The sequence below is a fragment of the Anomalospiza imberbis genome, chromosome 7, assembly GCF_031753505.1.
Source record: "Anomalospiza imberbis isolate Cuckoo-Finch-1a 21T00152 chromosome 7, ASM3175350v1, whole genome shotgun sequence".
NCBI lineage: Eukaryota > Metazoa > Chordata > Aves > Passeriformes > Viduidae > Anomalospiza > Anomalospiza imberbis.
In genome coordinates this window covers 21,537,893-21,551,662 of record NC_089687.1, presented here as the reverse complement: position 1 = coordinate 21,551,662, position 13,770 = coordinate 21,537,893, and the positions used below count along the sequence as shown (strand labels likewise).

The 13,770-nt window shown below is 45.2% G+C and overlaps 1 protein-coding gene across 1 annotated transcript in view; it reads left to right on the top strand.

Annotated features, from left to right (window-relative positions):
• WIPF1 (WAS/WASL interacting protein family member 1) overlaps positions 1–13,770 on the top strand; it is a 38,710-nt gene that overhangs the window by 19,578 nt on the left and 5,362 nt on the right. Inside the window, 7 exon segments of the mRNA XM_068195921.1 lie at positions 2,210–2,298; positions 3,722–3,851; positions 6,437–6,610; positions 7,819–8,117; positions 8,119–8,578; positions 11,061–11,270; positions 12,916–13,029. Of these exon segments, the coding sequence (XP_068052022.1) occupies positions 2,248–2,298; positions 3,722–3,851; positions 6,437–6,610; positions 7,819–8,117; positions 8,119–8,578; positions 11,061–11,270; positions 12,916–13,029 (1,438 nt within the window). The 5' untranslated portion in view covers positions 2,210–2,247.

The window sequence follows — 13,770 nt, the reverse complement described above, 5'->3', positions numbered from 1 at the left end:
TCTCTTTTTAATCTGATGAAGCAGTTAAAGGCTTGGTGAAATACCCTCATGGCAGAGTTAAGCTAGAGACAACTGCAGCTGTGAAAAGACTGTGTTAAGAAACAGGATGGTTGTGGTCTGCTGTAAGAAATAATTTTCCTGTTGACTCTTTTTTTAAACAGGAAGCTGAAGAACAAAGCAGCATTAGTCTTGTTGCTTTTAATAGGTTTCAGATTTCAAATATTGCATGTAGAATATGCTGATTGGGAAAGGATTGGTCTTTGTGCAGAGTTTTATATAACAACTGAAAGCTGCAAATTTGGAAGATGGGAATATCGCTAAATTCAAGTGGATGCTCTGAACATGAAGCTGTTGTTTCTCTGGAAGAGCTTAAGGTTCTCAGTAATGCAGCAGAGGACTGATGAGAGCAGGCTGGTCTGTTTGCAGGACTCTGAACGCGTGCATTTGCACAGCACTCTGTAGGCTTGGCTTCACACAGTTTCCTCTTTGTCAGTCACTCTGTCTATCCGCCAGCTTCCCCTCTGCTTTGCTCACTCTTTTGCAGTAACTGGAAGCAGTTTCTGCAGTATGGGAGAAGAAAACCTGCAGGCACTCAGGACAGCACTAATGCCTCACACCACTTTGAACTCGATGACTTTTCTAGATGGTCAGCCAGAGCGATGGGTGATGCATCTGACTCCTTCCTCCCTAAGATTTTTACACAAAATCCATTAAAGTCTTATTTCAGAAAATATTTCTTCTGAGGAAGGTAACTCAGCAATTTGAGGGGGAGAGGAGGGAGGGAAGGGGGGTTACAGCTGTATTCTAATTCTTTTGAAGCATGAGCATCTGATGAGATAAATCTGTACTTCTAAACAGTTTTTTCTGACACACATACCATGGATCGTGTCAGAGCCATTACAGACTTCGTAGGTGGTGACTCACTGCAAATGCCATTTTTTGTTTCATTCAGCACATTTTCCTAATGTTCATTTTAACTGTAAAGGGTACTGTACCTGGCATGATGTTGATTTGACAGATACTGTGCTATTGCACTTCCCCTTGGTTTCATCTAAAACAATTAAGTTACTTTAGAAAGTAAGAGCTGTGTATTCATGTAAATGACTGCCCTTGGGACCTCAGCCATCAGCCTGGGGTTGTCTGGAGAATTGCCCTTGTTCCTGTTCCCACTGTGTTTACCTGTCTTATGCAAACATTATATAAGTTGTGGGCAAATCATTGTTACCAAAGGTGGCTCAGGTGAATGGCCAGCATGAGTGAAAGCTCAGATAAAAAAAAGCACATGCTGAAATGCCATAGCACTATTAGAAATGCTCCAAAGTCCCTGATAGGCACAGTTCCAGTAAGCTGTGTGCCAAAATGCCACAAGAAGCCCTTGTGATTTGAAAATATAGTCCTTCACACTTTGGACTTTTTTTTTTTTGGTTGTTGTTCCATAGTTTGGCTACAATAAATCTCTGTATCTCAGGTGTGACCCTCCTAGGATTGCCCAAGGCTGAAAGCTTAGCTTAGGGTGGGGAAAAGTGGGAGTGTGGTCCTTGGCAGGGAAGATTGTGAAAAGCTGAGCTTTAGCAGCCAGGCTTTTCTGTCTAGAGCTGAGAGGCCAGTCTGCCTGCTTGCTCTTCCCCCTCAGGGAGAATATCTGGAACATGTTTGTGTGTGCTGTTTCTGAGGAGGAAGAAGGTGCATTCAGACATAATGATGGAACTTGGGATCTTCAGAGCAAGCAGTTCCACTCTACCTTTAACAGTGGAGGTGGAGGAATCTTTTAGCAACTAAAGGGATTTAACAAGTCAGCATCTCTTTCCGAGTATGATCCTAAATTATGATGCCTTCTTAAAGTACGGGCTGATAGTATAGCTATGAGGCTATCCTGAAGCACTTCCATGGAACAAGCTTGTTGGATTTAACAGAGTTCAATTTGGTTACTGCATTTTGTGCAGTGCCATAGCAATGCATGGATTGTGTAAGTGTTCAAAACTGGATGTGTATCTATGAATTTGTATGGCAGTGGGGATCACGTAGGGAGCCCCTGTTTAGAGATGCAGCTTGTTTCCATACAATTAAAGTGCTTTTTACCAATTATTTAGAATTCAGGAATGTAAAAGATAAACCTGATAGCTGCAAGGATGTTTTTTAGCTGAGTAGAAATGTATTTATTAAGATGTATTAATCTCTGGACTTTTTGTGTTTGTGTTTTGCTGTGCAGGTTTCTTAGCAAGAGCAGACAAAACTCAGCCTTCCACCATGCCTGTGCCTCCCCCTCCAGCTCCCCCTCCACCCCCAACACTGGCCTTGGTAAGTTATACAGGAGATAAACATGTGCTCTGCTGCTGCTTGTCACTTTGAATAGGATGTCCAGAGATACTGAGATGTGGATGAGGGTATCCATGATACTTGGGGAAAGCTGTCCAGCATATTGTTTATGGTTGATCATTGATCCTGCGAGAACGACCGTCACTTTTGCTGCCTCCCAGTTCTCACGATCCACTCTAAGTCTCCATCCTTTTATTCCTCCCATATGGTGGCTGATCTGGTGGAGAGACAACAGCTTGTCTAATGGGAGTTGAAGTCTTGTCTTTCTCCAAACCTGTACTCCCACATTCTCCCTGGTTCTACTCCAGTACTTCTGTGACTTGAGTTGGAAAAAAATAAATCCTATTGTTTAAATTTGGTAATGCTAGCTCTTAGCTAGCATAGTTCCCTCAGCCAGCCTGTGGTATCAGAGCACAGGATCCACTGCTGGCACAACATGGTGGGTGAAACTACATCGGACCTGGCTTAAACTGGGATAGAGCTTGTGCTGTGCTTGCCCTCCCAACAGTCAGTCACCTCACTGACAAGAAGCAAGGCTTCTTGAAATGGCATTTTGAAGTACCTAGATATTTTCAGATCAAAACCCTAACTGATTGCACAGAATGGGCTGTCTCTCAAGAGACTTTCCTTCATTTTCCACCTCAAGTAAGATACAGACTCAGCTTGGTCCCTCCATAACAACTCTTCCCACCTTTCAGGAAATCTCCATAACACTGATCTGATAAATTAGAAAATGTTTCAGGAACCGTTTCCTAGAAGAAAGAGACATATATATGTGCATATAAGTGTATTGTTTGGAGTTTTTTTGTTTTTTCTTGAAAAATGTCACCAAAACATAAAGTGAAAAGAGAGGCCTGTTGAGACAAACCTCTTATGTCCAAAGGTTTTATTTGGTCTATATGAAGAGGTTAATATTATTGAAGTGACAATTGCCATTTTTAAGTATTTCTATCTAAGCTAAAATAGTAGACAAATGTCCATCTTTGCTCTGATTTATCTAGAAATTGTATTTCACCACAACTTTCAAGAATGTCCACCTTCCTGTATAATCAAGTTATGAAGTCTGCTCTTGTTCTGTCTCCAAAATGGCACAGATAACCTTAGCTTTAAAAAATGAGAGATTCTAAATCATGTGTTTAAAAAAGTGAATTCACATAGAAGTGTTCTGTTTCTAATGAATAATGTGTGTTAGAATAGCAGTAGTGTTAGGGACTTTGAGTCAGTAACAAGGCCAGCTACCTTTAATATCATTCACAAAAGTAGACATGGCATGCTTCTTACCCACTCCAGTGCTGCTAAAACAGCCACTGAAGTCTCAAGTAACTGCCATATTTGAGCAGAACTTTGTATTTAGAAGTTGCAGTTTATTTTGCCTCCTCTTTTTTTTTTTTTTTTTTTTTTGTAGGCAAATACTGAAAAGCCATCCCTAAGCAGGTCAGAACAGGCAGGGCGAAATGCTCTATTATCTGATATTACCAAAGGAAAAAAGCTCAAGAAGACTGTTACTAATGACAGAAGTGCTCCAATTCTAGACAGTAAGTATGACTCTACATGTTGGAATTTTTGTGTGCATTAATGGTTCTACAGATCTGAAAGCAGAAAATTATTTTATATATCGGATTAAATGCCATGAGAGCAGATAAAAGAAAGTGCCAGAAATTGGCATGCAAAAAATAAATTCTGTTCATCATGAATGACCAGTCAGCTGAGAAATCAAGTACTGCCTATGAAATGTGAATGCTAATTTGTTTGCTAATTCTCAAAAAGTGATTTATTTTCCTGTTTGCTTATATCAGAAAAATATGCAAGTCCTACCAGGCGCTCTGCTGAGGACCTGCAGCAGATCAGGCAAACAAAACCCCATAAGGACTGAGGAGAGGACAGGGAATAAAGTGGAATTTCAGACTCTACTTTTGCATAAACAGTATAAGAATAAATGCATGCCTGGCATGACACCATTGGCTCCAGTACCACTTAGAGCAAAAACAGAGCCAGAAGTGACAGCTCTACCTGTGTGTCACTGCTGCGCGCAGTTTTGCCACTCCTGGAGTGACTCAGGGGTGTTATCTTTTTAGATAGCCCAGCAGTACTGTACAAGGCAGTGACTCTACTTACCTGAATGGAAATAAGGTCTCTATCCTGCTGTGCTGCTGCTGTGTCTCACAGCACATCTTGGTAGGTGCCAAGAGGAGGCTGGAGAAGCCCATGTAGCAAAAGTATTGGGAAGGCAGAACAAGAGAAGAGTGAGGACCACAGGCTTGTGCTGACAGAGGAACAGCATTCTTTTCCTAAGGAGAAAAGACACTTCTACAGACTGATTAGCAAATGTGATACACCTCAGTCTAGGTTTGGCTATGCAATTAAAGGCTGGACTGTGATAGGAACATGATGACAAAAGAAGGAAATGTCCAGAGGAGTGTGACCAAATAAAAATAATTTTTAAAAAATTAGATACAATCCTGCAGTCAGCCAGCTACAGTTTTTAAAGATTATCTCTGAATATGAAGTTACATGTCCTAGCTATAGTAATGAGCTGGAGGGGATTAAAGGAAGGGGGTAAACAGTAAGATAAAAATGATGCAGCCTATTATCTTATTTACATGAATTAACAAATCATGATGAAAGACTAAACCATGGTAGCAGCATTTCTCCAGAGGTTCACACCCTATCTGAGTCAGAGCTGAACTGAGCTGACATGCTTAAGAAAGAGAAGGATAATGTGAAACATTCCCCCATGGATACACTCTTCCTTTTTTCTTGGGGAAATTTTTAAAAGTGCTTTTCATCCACAGGTTTTAATTACTTTGAAGTCTGTGAAATTTTTACCCACCCAAACTTGTGGAAATCAGGATTCCAAGAAATTAAGCAAGTGATCTTAGCCTATGTGGCCTGGCCTAGCATCTGAGAGCTGATCTCCACAGATATTCCAACCTGTGCACCTGCTGATTTTGCAGTGATGCTGTGAATAAGGCTCTTCTGCGTATTGTAGTTGTGGAAACACTTTCATTTTACTTTTGGCAACTCAGTTGTCACAGCAGAAATATTGACATTGGAGAGAAAAGGGGGAGGGCTGATAAAATAATTCCTGCATGCTGGAAACGTTCACAGCTAGTGATCCTGTCACTGCACTTCCGAACCTACAGAAATGGCATCTCCTTTGTTACTAGGCTTTGTTTAAATAAGTAGATATGTTGCAATATCATAAATAATGAGAGAATTCTGTGCATCTCCAGCAGTGATTCCCAGAGACACCTTCAAGAAGAGGGACTTCCCTTCCCTTCCCTTCCCTTCCCTTCCCTTCCCTTCCCTTCCCTTCCCTTCCCTTCCCTTCCCTTCCCTTCCCTTCCCTTCCCTTCCCTTCCCTTCCCTTCCCTTCCCTTCCCTTCCCTTCCCTTCCCTTCCCTTCCCTTCCCTTCCCTTCCCTTCCCTTCCCTTCCCTTCCCTTCCCTTCCCTTCCCTTCCCTTCCCTTCCCTTCCCTTCCCTTCCCTTCCCTTCCCTTCCCTTCCCTTCCCTTCCCTTCCCTTCCCTTCCCTTCCCTTCCCTTCCCTTCCCTTCCCTTCCCTTCCCTTCCCTTCCCTTCCCTTCCCTTCCCTTCCCTTCCCTTCCCTTCCCTTCCCTTCCCTTCCCTTCCCTTCCCTTCCCTTCCCTTCCCTTCCCTTCCCTTCCCTTCCCTTCCCTTCCCTTCCCTTCCCTTCCCTTCCCTTCCCTTCCCTTCCCTTCCCTTCCGCCCTGTCTCTGCTTATGGAGAAGTGGAAGGGAAGGATAAGAGAGCAAAAGTACAAAGAAACAGGAAGAAGCAACTAAGGTGCTAACAAAGACTACATTATGTTCTCAGAGGTCCCATCCATGCCCAGTTCCAAATTCTCTGCAGCAATTTGCTCTTCTTTCCAGTCTAGAGCCTCTATAGTAAAACACAGAGGCTATGGTTATTGTGGTTATTGCACCAGCTCCTCCACAGTGCAGTGGTGGCGGTGATGATGTTAGCTGTGATGATCCAAACCTTGTGTGTTTTAAAAGTTCATCCATTTTTCCCCAGCTACAAGCATTACTCTAATAAAAAAGGTGACTTTGCAGGATTAATCCTGCTTCACTAATATGGGGGATCTTTTTTCCCAACAGAACCCAAAGGATCTGGTGGAGGCGGTGGCTTTGGAGGAGGTGGCAGTGGCAGCGGCGGGGGTTTTGGTGGTGGCAGTGGTGGCGGTGGCTTTGGTGGTGGTGGACCACCTGGCCTTGGAGGCCTTTTTCAAGCAGGAATGCCAAAGCTCAGATGTACTGCAAATCGAGATGCTGGTAAGAAAGACCCTGAATTCCAGTATGAAAAAATGACATTGCTTAAAGCCTTCATAGCACTGCAGTAAATTACCTGCTGTGATTGAGAAAGCCATCAAATATTGTAGGCTCTTAGGAAATGTAATTTTCAGCTTGAACCTTGTTTTATTCTTACTATTAGGTTTTAGGAGGGAGAAACCAGACTCCCTTTCCACTCATCCTCCTCGTTGTTGATGAAAGCTAAAGATCTTGGTAGTGTTGAATGGCTACCTGCAAGGTACAGTCAGGCAGACTACATCCTGCCTTAGCTGTTGGGTGTGCAGGACAAGAGGGGAACAGAGGAGGATCCAGGCTAATTCTTTCTTGTGCACCAGGAAAAAGATCTACTTTCCAAATGGAAAGTACTTGTGTCAGCTCCACAACAGCATGATTTGCTACTTAGGGAGTGCATGAGGCATCCCAGCTGGCTGGTACATACACTGCAGATGGAAGCTTGTCTGGAGTGTGCTTCTGGCTGACAAAACAGCTGCCCCAAGCCTCATGCCCCTTTAAACGAAGGGCATCTGAGGCCACTGAGTTTTTTAAGTTCAAGGACATAGGATTTCATACATGTTGAAGAAGGACTATGCTATGGGGGTTGTAGAGTGTTACAAATATTACATATTTTATAGCCTAACATAATTTTCCAGCACATGTACAAAACAGTCTCTCAGAGCTGGTATTTTCTATTGTGTCACAGTCTATTTTCGGGAACTTGTATTAATACAGAAGTTCCTGGCATCGCAGAATAGTACTTGTGAACTGCAGGGCCAGCTGTCTTCTTCCTGATGTGCACAACTACATCCTTAGATCACAGCTACTAGAAAGTACTGAAAAGAGCTTTTTGCTGAACTTTTGTTGTTAAATGTAATTTAAAAGTTAAGATTTTTTTGTTCTCAGGTTGATGGTGTTCAGTACTTGTTCTTCACCATTTCTTCCCTCCTTGTTTTATTGTTTGCTGTATGGTGGTTGCATCACTTGTGTTACTTTGTGGCCACTTAACTCGTGCCTCATAGGCATTATCAGGATGTCACCTGGTACTCTGGAGTGGTTTCCCAGCGGTACTGGGGTTGGGGCCGAGCCTCAAGGCAGGGGTGCCCCGTGCCGGGCTGCGGCCTAGCCGCTCGCAGGCCCTCGGGAACCGCAGCCCCGGTGCGACGGCGCTGATGCTCCCTCTCCTGTGTCCGCAGACGCCGGGGGAGGCCGGCCGCCCGTCCTGCCGCCCGGAGGCCGCTCCGCCGCCGCCAAGCCCTTCTCCCCGCCGAGCGGCCCGCCGCGCTTCCCGGGGCCGCCCTCGGGGCCGCGCACCGCCGGCCCGGACCCGCAGAGGAGCCGCGTGCCGCCGCCGAGGCCCGACGCCGGCTCGAAGCCCGAGGCGGCGCCGCCGCCGCCGGTGCCCAGCACGCCCCGGCCCATCGCCTCCAGCCTGCACAACCGGGGGTCGCCGCCGGTGCCGGGGCTGAGCCGGCAGCCCAGCTTGGGGCCCTCGCCCCCCGCCCTTCCCGGGCAGCCGGGGCGCGGGGTCGGCCGTGCCCCTCCGGCAGCCGGGCCCCGGCGCGGCGCCCCCCTTCTCGGGCCGGCCGCCGCTGCCGCCCACCCCGGGCCGGCCGGCGGAGGACAAGCCGCCGCCCCCGCCGCCGCCCCCCGCCGGGCACCGGCCGCCCGCCGCCCGGGAGGCGTCTCTGCCGCCGCCGCAGAACAGCAAACCGCCCGTGCCCGCCGCCCCCCGGCCCGCCCTCGGCGCCCCGGCGCCCCCGCTGCCCCCCAGCAGGCCGGGGCCGCCCCCGGTCCCGCCTGCCCCCGCCGGCGGCGACGAGATGCCGAGGCTGCCGCAGAGGAACATCTCGCTGGGGTCGTGCCCGGCGCCCGGCGGGGGCCGCTCCGGACCGCTGCCCCCGCCGCCCGGAGAGAGGCCGCCGCCGCCCGTCAGAGACCCGCCCGGCCGCTCAGGTAGGGAGCGGGGACAGGTGGCACGGGAGAGGATGCTTTGGCCGGCGCAGGTGGCATGGGGAGAGCGTGCTTTGGCTATGCCTGCGCCGGCTTCTCATGTACAACAAACACATCCCAGGATGACATCCCTGTTAGGCACTAAGAATTCTGCAATTGGAAGCGAGGGCTTGTGAGCGTCAGGGTGGCTTAAAGAAAGTCAAAGTGCATCACCAGTGTGCTCACGTGTACTTTACAGATCTTGGTAACTTTCATTATAGTCACTGTAATTGAAGACGGTTGCAAAGGGATTTCCCCATTATGTTCTTTGATGCAAAGAAGCTTCTGGTAAAGTGACAGCATCTGACTTCCTGAGTCAACCAGCATGAGTTAATGGTCGCGTTCTCGCAAGTGGAGGTTTGTGGAATCTGACCTTCTACGTGTTCAGAGACACAAACACAGTCAAATACAATAGCTTTAATAAAAGACCTAGCCAACAGTTGTTAAATGTAATAGCACTTGTTACAGCGTGACTAAGTGTTATTCTTACTGTATGTAGATATCAAATTAGACTTAAAGTAGAATTGTCTCCTTTGATCAATTTCATAATGTACTTTGTCCTCTGTGAACACTGTTCATAACTTCTGAGAATTGCACATCATAACTCAGTTCTCTGATACCTAATGGTTGTCCCTTTGGAGATGAGAGAATTTAGGCACAATCAAGCCCTCTAACATCAGGTGGAGAAAAGCATTGCACAGAAGATACCGCTGGGAAACTCCATGGAATTACCTTTAATTTCCTCCTTTGGAATAAACTCAGAAATCATCTCTAGCCTGCCCAGTCCTAGACAATAGAAATGCATGTCATGGGAGCTCCCACAGACAGCTATGTTGCTTTCCAGCTCTTTTAAACAGTCTGGAGCTCCAACACCTACAGCAGTTGTACAGAAAATAGTGGCCCTATAACTGTGCTTTGTGGAGCTGGTTGCCAGCCCAAAGGATGGCACAATGCTAGTGCAGTCTGCAGTAAATAAATCAGAAAAATTCCATTACAATTGACCAAATTGATGGATCAAAGTTGCTGAGATTGTCTGCAATTATTCAGTCACTTCCAAGAGTTTGTTCTGTGGTGGCCTTAGCTTCCACCAGTGCTTTCCTAGTTGACCCTTTTCTTTGGCAGATGGTTTCAGCAAACCTGCACTAACTTTCTTCTGGCTCAGGTCTGGCTCAGTAAGTAGAACCAAGTTGTAGCAATACATTCTAAACATGAATACATCTATTCTGCAGCAGTTCAGTATAGACAATGGAGTTTAGCTAGGTTTAGAGAGAGCAAGCAAAACTGTTCTGAAAGTTGCTGAATGCTTCTCATTCTTTGAAACCATTCCCTGAAGGCAAGCTTCAGTAATTTGTAAAATAAGAAGGGGAGCAAAAATACACAAAGTACAGCATATTTCTTGAAATGTTTCAATGCTTATTGCTGGAGGCACAATATCTACTGCTCTCTTTTTCAAAGTGCGTGTCTGTAGATAGATTTCATCAAGACGGGGAAGCATTTATTGAAAATTAACATAATTGTCAATTGCCCAACTGCACCAAACAGAGGTAGTGAGACTTTTGAATATGCGTAACTCTCCACGCCCTCTGCTTCACCTTCTTGTGTCCTAACCATGGGTGCTTCTCTCCCTGGCAGAAGCAGCTTTCCTGTCTTTATTTACTTTTTTTTGTAGAAGCACCCTTCCCTTGCCCTCAGGACAGCCCTGGGTCTGTATTATGTAGGCTGTGCCTTTGTATTTGACCTGTCACGTCCGTGCCAGTTACAGATGCACAAATGCTGGAAATGCCAGTCTATGTGTGAGGTCTGTTTCCAGTTTACAGGGAGATGGATATGTTCCAGCTACTGTAAAACCTGTCATGCAGCTCATTTGTTTATAAATGAGTGAGCTGATGAGCTGCTGCGTAACGCGGCCACTCCTGGGCAGAGCTCCCCTGTGCGCCATCACGCACCCAGAGGGAATCACCCTCATGGACAAAGAGCCTCTGAAGGTAGCAGGTGTCTTCTGCTACACTACCTCTTGCCTTGCAATGGTCCATAAAAAGGAAATGTGTTACAGTTTGGACCTCCACAGCACCCTGAATTCCAGCTGTGACTTCTGATTGTTGTGGCCACTGTTAATTTAGAGTGGTTTAAAAGTAGCTTCAAGGACCAGGACCTTTACAGAGGCTTCTGTAGCTGAGGGGAATAGGAACGTGGACACTGCAGTATGTTTATATTTAGATATATCCTGCTCCTCTGAGCTGTACTCTCCAAGTCAGCACTAAATCCCTAGAGAGCCCTGGAGAGCAGGGAAGTGGGTGCTGAGGGCTGTTACCCCTTGGGGCCAAGGGTGCTGAAACAGCCCTTTTTGTTAGCGGGCGGCCTTGGGATGCCAGCAGTGGCTTTCCACTGGCAGAGTAACCCCCTGGTATTAACAGCATTTGTGTGTTTGCTTCTTGCCTTGCTCTAGGCCCGCTCCCACCGCCTCCTCCCATAAGCAGGAATGGAAGCACTTCGAGGGCTTTGCCCAGCACTCCCCAGCTGCCTTCCCGGGCAGGGCTGGACAGCCAGAGAGGCGGAGCACGACCCCCGCTCCCCCCCGACCGGCCGGGCTCGGCAGCGCCGCCGCCGCCACCACCTTCGGCGGCTGTCAGAAACGGCTTCCAGGATCCAGGTGATGGTGAGCCCTCCTCCCAGCTGTTTGCCCTCCATAGAGACGGTGTAGTGGCTTTTGGCCCTAATACCTCACAAAAGGTTTGGGATAGAGACTTTGTTTCTAGTGCCAACCTTTGGTTTCTGACCAACAGAGGTGTCACTTGGGTCTCAATTGACCCCAGCAAGTAGGAACAGAATAAATATGCCATACATAGAGCAGAATTGCAAAGTCATCAATATAGTCTCCAAAATAACCCTTTGAAAAATACCCTGAAAAAAGGAAAGGAATTGTTCTAATATGAATTCAAACCACAGCTACACCGACACTTCAGAAATCGGAACAAGTTAGATGACTCAAAAGCTGAAAGCTGAAAAACAGATGAGGGAAGAGATTATCAGAACATTGCTGAAAATGTCAAGTATCTATTTCTGCTAGTGTTTATTAAAAAGATGAGGTCCAAGATTGCTGTGTTTTAAAGATTTGTCGTGCTTTTCCTTTTAATTGTTTTCTATTTGCATAGAACAGATAAATCCTTCAGTTAATTACGGGAGGCCAAAATTGGTATTCCTGACATTTATAAGGTTAGAAAAAAGCAAACAGAAAATGAAACTATAACTCATGCTTTTGAAACATCTTCACACATCAGGTAAGACAGAAGGATCACAGGCATATTTCTTCCTACTCAAGGGATTTGCAGGGCTCAGAAGATGCAGCTTCTTTACACACTGGCTTCTGATTGCAACCATTGGAAGTAAACAGAGAAAAACTGAATCCAGCAAATAATCACATGTAAAAATGCCAGGTAGAACTTACTCAGCTGTTCATTACATTATGCAGTAAAATACAGCAATATCTCGAGAAAGCTATGGTTGCAAAGTCCTAAAGCAAGCAAGTGAAGAAATGACAAAGTTTAAATTAGCCCACACTTTCTTCTTTAGGCTTTCAAAATCAGGTGCAGAACAGAGCTCTTGGAACATTTCCTATTATTTCAATGAAGAAACAGGTATGCTTGCTTTATTTAGAATTCTATAGACTGAGTAAGTACATCAAAAGGGCCCCTGTAGTCTAAAGAGATATAGCTTCAAGTGATATATTTTTCCATTTTTGACACTAGTTATATTCAGGAGTCTCTGTCATAAATTTTAGCATAATGGTTATTTTTTTTCTTCCAGTATAAATATTAAGAGAGAAAAAACAGTGTTTATAGGAGTGTGCTTTTAATGATGCTTCTGAGCTTGGTATATCAATGACACTTGAATATTGAATTCTATACCAGGAGCAAAATACTGTTCTGAATTAGGGGAAACAAGGCAGTTCTGGTAGCACATATATATATATGTATGTATGTGTGTGTGTTAAAAAAGCAGATCTATTATTATTATACATGGAAGGGAGAGTAGGACTTATTTTAGTGGAATTATGGCTGTTTTCCCAATCTGTAGTTTTGCATTAAATTGGCTATATGATCAGTTTCAGTTGATAGAAATTTTCATTCCCAAATTAACCTAAAGCATCATCTTCCCTGACTTCCTAAGAGAATGCTGCTTCAGTATGCAACTGTGTAAGCATTTTGCAATTTAAAACATGCATTAAACATGATGTCAATGTCAATTGAGTTTCCTAAGCTATGTCAGAAAACTAATGAGTAAATTTAATGGGATTTTTTCAGATGAATGGGAAAGCAGATTTTCTTTTCATCCAATATCTGATTTGCCACCTCCAGAACCATATGTACCCATGAACAGAAGTTATCCCAGTAAACTAGCAAGAAATGACAGTAGAGGTAAGTTGGAATTTCAGTGTATTGTCCTAAAACCAATGTGCATGGGGAAGAGTCTTGATGCTGAAGTTTCCAGACTTCTCAGGCTAGCAGTCTGGTCATCCTTCCTCACACAGAGGAAAAGCTAAATGCAAGTTCATAGGTACACGCCCTCTGAAACTTTTTGAATGGGGAATTGTTTGTTTTTTGTACTGTAAGTGACCAACTCTGCCATTACAGTCAGCTCTTCTGCTCTAGGCAGCTGGAACCACAAAATCCCTCAGGACTTTCACCTCATTTCCCATCTAAATTCGTGCACAACTCATTTATTTTTGTGCCAGCATCATCCTTGAGTTTAGTTTTCCTCTCTTCTTGTGTGTTAAACTCTCGATGTTTTTTAAGACAACAGTTGTATCCTACTCTCAGTTTTTGTTTTGCTGGGCTGATTAAATCTGGACGTACTACGCTCTGCTTCCAACCATGTTCTCTGATCATCAGAGCTGCTTAGGTATACACTTCTGTTTGTCTTTTCCAATCACTGTTACATGCTGTTCCAGCTCAGGTTACAAACATGTCTTCTACAGCAGCATGGATGTTTCCTATATTTTTTAGTGGTATTTTGCCTGATACACCCTAGGATCAATTACTTCTCTCACAACCAGTGACATTGGTGGCTCATAGTTATCCTATAATCATCTGTATATGCAGATGTTTCTCTCCTGTTTCCAGATGATGAAGTTTTTGTTTGAAGCAGAGATTCCTGTT